This window comes from Myripristis murdjan, chromosome 13 (genome assembly GCF_902150065.1).
Source record: "Myripristis murdjan chromosome 13, fMyrMur1.1, whole genome shotgun sequence".
Taxonomy (NCBI): Eukaryota; Metazoa; Chordata; class Actinopteri; order Holocentriformes; family Holocentridae; genus Myripristis; species Myripristis murdjan.
Window position 1 is genome coordinate 37,116,896 of NC_043992.1, and position 12,750 is coordinate 37,129,645.

The window sequence follows — 12,750 nt, forward strand, 5'->3', positions numbered from 1 at the left end:
AGAATGCTTTTCATGTGGCTCTCAGCTTGCTCTCTGCATGCGATCATTTCACAGATACATTTTCAGCTCATGATTTCGCAGATATGTGCAACTGATTACCTTGTGATGGCTTAACGTCATCATTCGCAAACAGTGAGTGTCTCGGACATGGCTAATGACAGTTTCTCTAAGCCGGGCGCTTTTTATTGCCCAGTCCATTACATTTATGCTGACGCCAAGGCAGTATTCTGCTAGTAATTGTCATACTTATCTTTGAGAGTCATAGGTAGAGCAAATGCAGCAGCCCAAATCTCTTTCAGCAAGGGCTGTTACTTCCCTCTGATTTGTGATTGGCTGCTTGTAACCCAAACCTATTCCCTGAAATCACATCACTATAACGGTCTAATCAGCACTTAACGAGCCATGTTACATAAAATCAATGCGCCCCCCCCCATGTGAGAATGCAGAATATTTAAGATAGAGCCAAACGGATGAAGGCTGGTGGAGGGCGTAGGAGATGTTGTCAATACTGTGGTGAAGTCACTGGAGGCGGGGGGGGCTGCAGAGAGCGAGGATGCAGTTGCCCTCTAAGAATGGAGTCAGTGGTCACCCTCATATCCAAGCTTTTACAGCAAGATCCTTTGTTTGCTGACTAATCACCTATTGATTTTAACAAGTTGTTAAGCCCAAATAAGGATGTCAGGCCACTGCCAAGCAGCTCCTCTACCTGTAGATGCTGCAAGACCACAGCAACGTAGCTCTCATTGGATACGCCATTTGACTCCTCTTTTAAATTGATTATACAGGGACACACACGTGTAGCTTTACCTCGGCATGTGAGAAATTCCAAAGGAGATCAAGGAGCACAACGCTGGAATTGAAGTGTTTTCTCCTTGTTTCACACATATTTCTCCTTGTGGTCCACGTGGGAGGATGTGTGTCTGAGGAAATATGAATAAAAATACATGCAACACACCATCAAGCATCTCTCCCATATGCAAGTGATGATGGAGTGTGCCAAGCCTGGGAAAGAAAGGCTGGAAAATTACAAATCAAGTCAGAGCTGAATGTTGGGTGTACATCAACCTTGCTGTTGCAACTGATGCGTGGAAAACAGTTCCTGGGTGCCACCTGGATTCACTGTTGTTGCTGGTCTATCCACTACCAGTGAAAGCCAGCAGGTCCTTTGCATTATTTTGATACAACTGCAGAGAGACATAACAATGCCAGCTTGTTTCCATTTCAGTAGACCTTGGGGCTGCAAATGAATAATATATTGGATGCAACTCAGGGGTAAATGAATAAATCTAGGGGAAGAGTTAAAGGCGGAGTGGAAAGTCTCATAGAGCCAGAGCACTACCTGGTGGTGGAGTCAGACATTGCACGTGACACCACAAGGGAAGAGTGGGTGCAGTATCAACCAGCAATCATGCCACATTATCATTATAGATGGGATTAATTGCTTGTACATTATGTCAAATTGCATTAAATGTCCCCTAAATAATAATAAATGACTTTTTCCATTAGTTTTATTCATTATTATTATCATTATAATTATGATTTTTTTAAATCTTTGTTAAAATGCACTATCACTACTACTACTACTACTGACAACAACAATACAAATAGTGATGATCATGTCACAATTAATTTATTGGTGTTTATATTAGTATTTTGTTCATTTTACTTTAATACATTTCTAAATTTTTTATATATATTATTATCCTTATTGCAGTTGTTGTTAAATACTGGTCAATTTGTTGTCTTATTTGTTTGTTTCCTTGCAGAACTGCTTTCCTTTCCTTCAGTCTAATGATAGTGAAAATGGGTCAAATTGTTACTCAAGTTCACCCTTACTCTTTCAGTCGCCCACAGAAATATAGGCTACATTACATTCACGCATGCATAGCCATAACAACTTTTTTTGTTCTGCAATATTCAGCACAATCCCTGTCAGTGGATCCGAAAATGTGATTGTTCCGCTCCCCATTAAGATGAAACTGTGTGCATAATCGCTGCATCCATGCTGGAGGTAATTAATAACAATGACCCTGGCGACTTTTCAACTGCATCATATTCATTTTAATGATGATGTGTCATAAGCAGCCGGAGGGGGAGACACCAGGCTCTCTGTGCGCTGGCAGCCCCGGACCCCGGCCTCCACAAGCTGACAGACCAGGTGAATAATTGTCCATGGCATCTTATTACGATGCTGGCATGATCTGATTTACCGCACCAGCAAATGGTGGGAATAAACCTAGTGTCGTGGTGGCTGTTGAATTAACATGCTTTATGCACAAATGGACCCCGCACAGAGGACAGATTCATGCAGGATTTCAGAATTTTTATGTGGTTATCATATTCCGGTTGTTTCCTTCAGCCTAGCCTACTAAGATACAAACCGAGTCCCTCCAAAATTATATTTCTTTCTTTTCTTTTCTTTCTTTTTTTTTTTTTTTTTTTTACCATTAAAAATAACTTTTATGCTTCCTCTTCTGTGTAAAAGTGGCCTTGTGTTTGCATTTTGCATGACAACTAGGTTTGACAGTCTAGGGCCAGAGATGCGGTGGTTTGAGGAGAGGTCTGAGCACGCATCAGGGAACATGTAGGTCCTCCTTTCTCCAAAAAGAAACACCACTGCCCCCACAACATAAAATTAGGCCTTAATGTAATGAGGGCAAGGTTTCAATCCGCTGATGGACAGTAAATGGTCGCTTTAAAACCTCTGCAGGCTAATGATAAATTCCCGCAGTGAACATGAGTTTGTTTTGTCCATATTTGTCCTGTTTTACTCTGCATTTACACTTGCATTCAATAGACCCACCCCACTGCAGTACAGCACATTTGAGGTAATAAAACATTTCTAAAGATTTGCTAAGTCTACAAGCATCGTCGCCTTGCCTTTTCTGACTATTCCATTTCATTATCCTAATAAAATGTTCTTAAAATAAACATGTAACTAATGGACCGTAGTTTGGGCATCTGACGTGCACGTTTGCTATTCCGAACAGTCGCTTTTCAGAAACTACAACTCCCAAGAGCGTCGGAAACACGTTCGTGAGAAACAAGCGTGGGATTGGCTGTTCTGAACCCGCGTGATCATTTTAGACCAATGGTGAGCGACCTAAACAGGAAGCGTTTCTGGATACGAATCTCGGGCAGTGACACAACGTGAAAGTCAAGGAACAGAAGACGTATATCTAAAAAAAACAAGAAATTACAACAAAAAGACACAATTAAATATGCCATAACTGCTATCGTCAGCATGTTTAGTGTTTAATGTTTGTGTGTCGGGAGGCTGAGCCTGTTCAAAATGTTTCAAGCCGCAGCTAAAGTGGTAGTTTGTGCGCCGAGCCTCTCGCAGCTCGGGGAGTGTTGTCCGTGTCCGTCCTTACTGCAGGAAGAGCCAGCAGCTCTCAGGGTGTCCGAGGCCTTTCAGGGCACAACTGGGAGCAAAATATTAAAGTACAGGTACAGCTTCTTTTGACGTGACATTTTTATTTTAAAACGTTTAGTGTTGTGCTAATTTTTTTTGCTAGCCACCGAGCAACCTGCATGCCATACAACCAGAGCCACTACATATTTACCAATGTTTTATTATTATTATTATTAGTATTTTCCCTTTGGGGGATTCGTGTATCAAATGACTTCAAGAGTGATATTGCCAACTTTTTTTTTTTTTTTTTTTTTTTACGTGAATTCCTGCTAGCACACTGCAAAAAGTCAAAATCTTAACCAAGATTATTTGTTGTTCCATTGCCAGAATTTGCTTTCTTGTTTCAAGCTCATTTTAACTTGTTTCAAGTAATTTCACTTGAAACAGGTGAAAATTGTCTAAAGACGAGTTATTTCTGAGGTGATCATGTCTTATTTTAAGTGTAATGAGATATTTTGACTAGAAATAAGACATTTTGACTTGAATAAGACAAATAATCTTGGTAAGATTGACTTTTTGCAGTGCATCTTATTTTGAGGCCATGGCACGTTGCTTAACAACTTATCATAGAGGTCAGTTCTAAAAGAGTTTTGCTCTGCTGGTTAATTCATTATACATTTTGCATATTCAGCTGATACTTTTATCCAGCCGGATTTGTAATGCAGGGTTGTTGCCGATGTCCCTGGATTACCCCAGAATTACAGGCCACTTGTATGAAACGGTGCAGTGGCCCAGTGGAGGCAACAACATATTTTACGAGAGCCTTGAAAGATCCCTGAGATAAATTTTCCTTTATTTTTCAATTTTAGGGCTGGTCCGCTCTGTGAGGTCTCAGAAGGAAAATCTCTTCCTCAGTGTGAATGATGGCAGCTCCCTGCAGCCCCTGCAGATTGTCTGCAGTTCAACACCATGAATTCCGTGAGGGTCTATTATGTTATTGTCCCTGTACTCCATCCTTAAGCAGTCAGTAATACAGTCACTCAGACATTAAAGTTCTCATATGGCTGAAAGACCTTTTCTTTTTCTTTTTCTTTTTTTTTTAAATCAAGGTTGCTCACATTTGGAAGTGCTATTGAAGCTACGGGTTGCCTTAAGAAAAGTCCAAACCCGAAACAGCCAGTTGAACTTCAAGCAGAGCGAATCCATGTGGTTGGGAAATGTAACCCTGTTGTGAGTAAAGTGACCTCTTCAGAGACACATTTTTTCTGCTTCACTATATAGCCTCGAATGGCACCTATTCTGTGTGAGCTTGATTATGCCATAACCTTTGAATTGTGACTCGGTCTTCTTGTTTTAGGATTTCCCCTTCAAAATCAAAGAGAGACATGGCCTTGAGTATATTCGCCATTTCCTCATCTGAGATGTAGAACAAATGTGTTTAGTTCCCTGTTGAGGATACGGAGCGAGGCTACGGCAGCAATCCAGTCATATTTCAAGGTGAGACTATCAGTGGAGGATGTTTTCACAGAACGCACAGCAAGCACAGCAAGGCTCATTCACAGTGTCGTACTGTTTTTTGTTGCTGTTTTTTTTTTGCAGGAGAATGGCTTTGTGCAGATTCACACCCCAGTGATCACATCGAATGACTGTGAAGGGGCAGGGGAGCTCTTTCAGGTTGAGGCAAGTTTCTCAGCTGTGCCGAAATCAAGTGTCTTTGTGTTTTTGTGCAACTGTGAAACCTTACAAACATGACCTGCTTTCACCACAGCCATCTGTCCGAACCAACGAGGAGGATCACAACTTTTTTCTGTCCCAGCTTTCCTAACTGTGTCTGGCCAGGCTGCATTTGGAGGTGATGTCAGGGTGAGATAAACTTTTATCTGTTCCACTTCAGCCCTTCTGGTCCCATCAGTGTGCTCATCATCGCGGCACAGCTGAGCTTTGTTCAAACCCCATAGAACTTTATTTTAAATTCTACTAGAGGGTTTCCAGAGATACCAAGTATGCCCTGCTGCATTACAGAGAAATGTGTATAAAATGATGCACAAGATACCTAGTTATTTTCCATTTGATGTAATGATGCAGTCAGAAATCAGTGGCATCTTGGGTTTGAATGTTTTCACATCAATGTAGCATGATGTAGCTTCAAAGAAGTGTGCAACCAGCAGATACACTGTCAACAATATGGAAAAAGAAATGTTCCAACGTTAAAATTACTTGAGGGGAAATTTATCAGAGAATCAGGGTTTTGGGGGATTTTTCTTAAAGCAGTAATCTGCAATTTGTTTTGACTTCAGCTACAGTAATGAGGTGGCAAATGAGGAATGAAAGTATAAGCAACAGATGTATGTACACACAACCACATTTCTCATTCTGTTCCCTTTTCCTAAACTCTGGCAGGGCTTTTTCTAGAGTCTACACATTTGGGCCAACTTTCCGTGCAGAGAACTCCCAAAGCAGGCGCCACCTGGCTGAGTTTTACATGGTGGAGGCTGAGGGTCTCCTTCACACATCCTTAGAGGATCTCACCAAGGTATGTCATTGTCCTCGAGCTCAGTGCTACCCTACAATATCAGTCATCCTGCCACGTTCGTGTCCTTGAGCCAGTTCTGTTTTATAGACCCAAAGCTGCACTCGCACATTTTAATGGCCTGAGTCACAGAGTTTGGGCTGTAGTAGGTAAGTGTCCCATGATCACCCCTATTTTTTTTTTTGTATGGTTGCCCTGTTTGCCCAGATGAAATTCTGCCGTTGGGGTTGTACACTTCTCAGCCCGAGAGGAGTGCTTAATCCGAATGAAACAGTGAAATACAACCGTCTCCTGAACAGCACTGGCAGCGTCCTAGCCAAGAAAGCCGGACCCACCGTTGGGCCTGGCTGATAGATCGTATTATTAAAACAATGTGTGATCTGAGACAGACATCATCTCAGGTTTGGGTAACTGTAGTATTGTGAATGGCCTAAGTGTTGTCTTCGCCTGGTTTTAATGCATATCAGACTGTTTTGTTCGGAGTCAAAAGAAATCTGTGGTTGGTGTATATATAGTCACCTCATGGTACATCAGGAGGTACTAAAAAGATTGTTTTCCAGGAAGTAAAAATAATGGGCTTTGGTCATAAAAACACACAAAAATAATTTTGAAAATGTACATTTTTGGCATTCATGTTAAGCAGATTCATATTATGGCACAGGACATTAACTAACAAGGTGAAACACTGATTTTTTCAATTTCAAGTATTACAGTGGACCCATTTGCTTTCCCAGGTCATGGAGGACATGTTCAGGTCTGCCACAGAGCATGTGTTGGCTCGCTGTGCTGAGGGATGTGGATTTATTTCACAAAGCATGTGACTCCTGGACACAGGGTGAGTTTTAGAGGACATTTAACTGAGCTACTTAACATACCCTCTGACTCCAACCAGCTATGATACATTTGACTTTATCATCCTCTCTTTTGTTCCTCATTCATCTACATTTTCTAGGAAAATGTGGAATCTATGTTGAAGAGGAAATTCATCGTGTAAGTGCTTGCAATTACAGACATGTATGATACAGAATGATCTGAATACACAAACATTTTGATTAAATGGAAATATGCTCGCCATTTTCCTTCAGGGATTAGCTACAGGAGGCAATAGACATCCTCAACTCCAGCTCTGAGAAATTTGTCTTCCCACACATGTAAGTCATGTTGATTTTATTTTCTCCTGAGAGAGAGAATCTGATATCCATCTCTGTGGTGTAGCAGTTAACACCTATCACGCCATTAACACTATCATTCTACAGTGCTCCAGTTTACTGTATCCACAGTATCCCCCGCAGAGATAACCTCTGCCTTAGATTTATGTGACCTTGGCTCCTCTCTCCACAGTGGGGTTGCGACCTGCAAACAGAGCATGAGAAGTACCTGGTGAAACATTGTGGCAACATTCCAGTCTTTGGTCACTGATTATCCCTACGACCTGAAGCCTTTTTATGCAAGAGACACCAGGACCATCCCAGGCATACAGTAAGACACAGTGATAGGGGTTAAAAATGCAGATGGATCAGTGATTTAACCACTCAGTCGCTCCCTGGTAACGTCTGTTGGCTTATTGGTAAGATTTGCATATCCGAGCTACTGCGTCTGTCGTTTGTCTGCAGACAGCTGCAGTGGGACCGTCTGGTGCCAGGAGTTGGAGAGCTCTGTGGGGGCTCGCTGAGGGAGGAGAGGGCTGGATCTGCTGAGGGCCAGGCTAGCGCAGTAAGACCAACATATACACCAGGGTTTGAATGATAGGGCCAGTACTTATATTGTTCGGCTGAAGCTACACAGACTGCTCGGTATCATTAAATTCTACCATTTTATTGCCTAGAACGAAAACTCTCCCCCTGAAAACCAACTAATGAAAATTCCTTTGGTGGGTTAGCGGCTCAAGGCAGCCATTCAATTATAGGGGAAACGCTATGCTACACCTTTAATAAGAAATTAATTTAGAGATGAAAATGTAATTAACAGCTAATGATCAGTGGAATGTGCAGAGAAAAAGTTTAACTGCAGGTTTTACATATTTTTATGGACTGTGTGAGGGTAGAAACCCCTGCCATATTTGCAGTGGATCATATTGACACTCCTGTTATTTAGTAAATACAAAAGGCCAACAAATGCATCGGCAAGCAAATATATCAATCTTACAGGTATAGTAATCCATCGCATCCATTACAAAATCTGCCGATTTCTCCATATCGATCGGCTAATAGAATAAATAGAATGAGTCGCAAACTTTGGCTGAATCAATATAAAAGTTTTTATAATTGAACTGTTTGCAATTCTTAAAAAATATTATAATAATGTTCCAGTAGCCTCTAAGGAAGTAAGTCCCTTTTTTACATTTCAGAAGAGAAGAAGAGTTCTTGGGTGTAAAATTTTGGCTAAAAGTACCGAATCAAGTCTTTGACTTAAATCAAAACCCACTGTCCCAAAAAGAGAAAAATTGTTGTCGCCGGTTATGAATGATTGAATCGAATCATATCCCTGTTAAACCAACGTTCACCCCCATGATCAGTTTAACAGAACAGCACCTTGTCTTACCCTGTGACCTTTTGACCCTCACAGTCTGTTAGCTACAGAGCAAAGTCTGCAGAGTCGGTTAGTCTGTCAGTCGCACACAGAGTACATGAAAAATGATTTATCTCAGAGCATGAGTTTAGTATTAAATTGTGACAGTCCTTTGAGCAGCTATGCTAAGGCTCTGACATCAAACCGTGTGCTTTTGCAGGGCTGGCTATAGAGGACACCTACAGCTGTAGGACACCATGTTTACATTAACAACATTTTAATAGAAAGGAGCTGCTCCCGTCACTGGAGGTGTTTATGACACTGGATTCTTTTTCTTTTTTTTTTTCCCACAGGTACTTGGATTTGAGGCGGTTTGGCTCTGTCCCTCATGGTGGCTTCGGAATGGGATTTGAAAGATATCTGCAGTGCATTCTGGGGGTTGACACTAAAAAGATGTGATTCCTTTTCCCAGATTTTCCCATTCTTGTATTCTATAAAACACACTGGGAAATTAAAACATTTTTTTTTGTCATTGACATCATGTTATAGTAATATATTATTTGTTTTTGCTACTTGAACAGCTTGAAATAAACACAATATTTAACATATTTGTCATTACTGATATTGAGATTGTATTTTCGGCCTACATTGAATGGCTTTTGAGCTGTAACGTGATGCTGTCCTTGACTTTTTAAATATGTTGACCTTGCCAGTAATGGCATACATTTTTTTTTAAAGGTGTGTCCATATTAACTCATTCCCATCACTATGTATAAAGTAATGTGAAGGTTTCAGAGACTGAAGTTTCATAACAGGCGTCAGGTATGTCAGTTTCCACAAGATGGTGCGTTTTCCCGTCTCACCCAGTGGAGAGAGTCGTCACTCTGTCAGCAGCTGTTGATTCACCAGCACGTTTTCCGTCCCCCCAGAGCACAAAAGCCATATGACAAATGGACTGCCTGGCCGCACCGTCATCTGCCATGTGCAGCGCGGCAGGTTTTTGTTTTTTTTTTTAAGTACATGTTTGGGAAAAGAATTAGTCATCAGATGTGTTTCCCGCATTTGAAACCAAGTAGAGTGACTTTAATACTCTGTTTTTTTTTTCTGAGTGGACAGACAATCTCTAACGTGCTGCGCGATTTACACATAAATCCTCACACATCCTATAAGAACTCCTAAAATTCCTCTATTGTGGAACTTGGTGCGGAGCTTGAGGCTACTTTATGGCAAGCTGTCCTCCCATCCCTGTTCGTCCCTGTGCAGCCCATCCCTCTCGCTTGGTGGGCGTGGTATGACTTGGGAAACAAACTGCAGAGACACTACGATACTTCCTCACCCCGCATCAGTTGAGTTTCTCCGCGGCTCAGCGTCAACCAGGCGGTGCTAATTCCTCAAACAGTCGAGTTGCGCCTTTTTTCCAACTGGAGTTTTTGCGCGCTGGGTGTCGCGCACAGTGACAGCAGGGGCGACCGGCCGCACGTCCTAACAAGAAAGACCACTGTGGTTGTTATCAGATGGGGGAGGAGAGAAGACTGCACCAGCGAGTGCCAAACGCCGACAGCACTTTGAACAGGCAAAGCCTTCAGGACCCGTCATGTACTAGTGAGAGAAGGAGTTGTTGTAGAGCAACAAGACGCAGGAGACAGCGACAAACATGAGCGGCGGAGAAATCATCTTCCAAGGCTGGCTGAGAAAGTCGCCTCCTGAGAAAGAAGCTGAGAAGATATGTGAGTAAATTACACTTGGACGTTTTTTTTTTTGTTTTTTTGAATCTTTGCATGTGTGTCTGGCGAGGAGAGGAGCAGAGCTGCTGTAGTTTCTATTTGTTCTCTGAAGAAACTGCTGCCTTTTGGGTTTTTGTTCCACAGCATCTTCAGACAAGTGATGTTACAGTCAGATTGGGGATATCTGAGGTCTACTTGCTGCAGGTGCATCCCACTGCCAGCTGGACCTCTCCTTTTTTCAGTCTTGTGTTGAAGGCATAACTATTATCATGATTCTCCTAACTGAAATGAACCAGCAAACAAGCTTTACCAATCTATGTAATATATGAAATGTATCAGATTTTACATGGGGGGGGGTGGCCCCTTGGGGTCCTATGACAACATGAGGTAAACCTTCTGTTCCTAATACTGGACAGCTGCCTATAATTTCCACTAAATACTCTCAGACATGTTAAAAAAAAAAAAAAAAAACTGGCATTAGGCTACATCCGATCATGATGAGATAATGTCTAATCAAGCAATCATATTACCAGTTTTCATTCATCGTGGCCAAGCATACTAATGTCACAACAATAGTGCTATCTGCAGAGCACTTGAGCGCCTTGATGAGGCTTCATGTGCCAAAGCCTCTCGTCTCCTGCTAGGGTGCCGGGCAGGGAGAATGGCTGTTTAACTAAATCAGATAATAGGATTTATGTAGCCGATAGAACCCTGAGACAATCTCCCTTAAATACAGCTGTCCACTGTTTATGTATGGTGTTGCATTACCAGCCTCTGTTTTCCTACTAGCTGACTTTGCCATGATGTCATCTCTGTGTTTCATCTGAAAATCCATCCTTGAATGTCTTCAAATGTCCCCCCCACCTCTCCACCTCCCCCCTTCTCTCTCTCTCTCTCTCTCTCCTCTCTCTCTCTCTCTGTCATTTCCTCATTGTCTTCCACTTAAATCTGGCTAATGTTTATACAGAGACCACCATGGTCAGTATGGAACAGCAGCTGCAATGGCACAGAGGAAAAAACTTGCTTGGTTCATAGCACCACTGTATAAACAGCAAAGAAAAAAAACACACACACACACACACACACATTCACAAGACATAATTGAGCTAACATAATGGCCTTCCTCAGGCAACAGAGCATGGAACAGCCACTCAGCCCTTTCTCACCCTACTTCTCACCCTGACCAATAACCTATCAACAATCACACACACAGTTTTAGCCAGAAAACAGTGTCATGAGATAGAGTGTCCAGGACCGGCAGACTTGTGAATGCAATAATCTGTCCATCTGAAATTCTTTCCACTTTAACGCTGAGCAAGGCAGGCTAGGATGGACAATCGCAGCCATTTACTCACCAGTATTGCTGTCATCTGACATTGTTGACATTTTAATGGAGAGGGATATTTTAAGCTACCGCTCACTCAAACATTCCAGCGTGAAGGTGTTTGTCTGACTCAAGGAACAAGTTGTGACCACAAGATGACTTTTCATGTTGTAATGAACTTTACTACCACCTGAGGAGGTGTTGTATCGGTGGAGAAATGCCTTGTTTTGAATCCGCAACTGCCATTTGTACTTGAGGAGCTTATGTGGAAGGCCAGAAAGGTGTATTAATCCTTAACAGCACTTTCCCTGTCCATACCTCGCCTTGCTGCTGCAAATTCCTCCCTAAGCCAGACAAGGGCTGTGTTTGTTAATCAGTAGTTCGCGCTAGTTTAAGAAGACTATTCATTGTATGGTAGCAGTTCCTCCTTGGATGTACTGTAAACATCCAAAGGTACAGCATAATCATGCATTTTTAATGTACTGTACTGTAGAATCCACTGTAAGGTTATGTAATCAAAGATGAAAAAAAAAAAAAAAAACAAAACTGGTACCGCCACAAGTCTGGCGTGCAAATCATATGCAAAGTGAGGGAGCGAAACACTAGTGACAGTTGAAGCCTGGATGCAGCTACTCTATTGAAAACAGCAGACAGTGTGTAACAAGCATGACTAGTACTTGAAGTAGTTTACAGATGCTGTGTTAACTCTCATTAGTGACTCACTCTTTCTACAACAATGTATGGCCTTGCCTGCTGCGTAAACACATGATCAGCATGAACTCCCTGGCCCCCCCAAAGATGTGAAAATCGCACTGCGGAGTTGTCTAGTCCCTTTGAACACACACACAGACACACACACACACACATACACTGCATCTGAACAAGGAAAACAATTGTGCTTTGTGTCACAGAGCTGCTAAATGAATCACTTGGTTGGAGTTTGATTATCTTCCCAGGGCCAATCGAGGCACCAGAGGTGGGCAGTGTTTTAGGGCAGGTGGGAGTGGCCTGGTTGCTTTTGTTGAACACTGTCCAGAATAAGCAGAAGGAACATGAAAACAACTGACTAATCCAGCACATATCCATTGCCTCATGCACGGCGCTGTTGAGGCTATTTTACTCATCAGTATCAGTCCGTGGTCAGACAGCATGCTTCGTCATGTACGGGGCCGCATATTCAGCTGTTCATTCGAGACACAGCAACATGAACATACAAAAGTCCAACTGTCTGTTTGTTGTCTATTTGTTTGTTGTTTGTTGTCAGATTTCTACATTTGTGGACCAACTTTTTCCTCCAAAGAACGATGTC

At 42.1% G+C, this 12,750-nt stretch overlaps 2 protein-coding genes across 2 annotated transcripts in view; both read left to right on the forward strand.

Annotated features, from left to right (window-relative positions):
- Window positions 1-2,070: 2,070 nt before the first annotated feature.
- nars2 (asparaginyl-tRNA synthetase 2, mitochondrial) lies at window positions 2,071-9,015 on the forward strand. Its single transcript, XM_030066431.1, is given in 21 exon segments — window positions 2,071-2,158; window positions 4,225-4,333; window positions 4,465-4,585; window positions 4,713-4,758; window positions 4,761-4,852; window positions 4,955-5,039; window positions 5,124-5,194; window positions 5,196-5,218; window positions 5,756-5,888; window positions 6,620-6,688; window positions 6,691-6,720; window positions 6,838-6,875; window positions 6,971-7,026; window positions 7,216-7,295; window positions 7,297-7,339; window positions 7,342-7,364; window positions 7,503-7,598; window positions 8,459-8,483; window positions 8,614-8,640; window positions 8,746-8,838; window positions 8,841-9,015. Coding segments are annotated over 21 exon segments (1,398 nt in total). The 3' UTR covers window positions 8,891-9,015.
- A 645-nt stretch (window positions 9,016-9,660) lies between these two features.
- Window positions 9,661-12,750, forward strand: part of gab2 (GRB2-associated binding protein 2) — a 48,597-nt gene continuing 45,507 nt past the window's right edge. Inside the window, 2 exon segments of the mRNA XM_030066901.1 lie at window positions 9,661-10,101; window positions 10,103-10,120. Of these exon segments, the coding sequence (XP_029922761.1) occupies window positions 10,048-10,101; window positions 10,103-10,120 (72 nt within the window). The 5' untranslated portion in view covers window positions 9,661-10,047.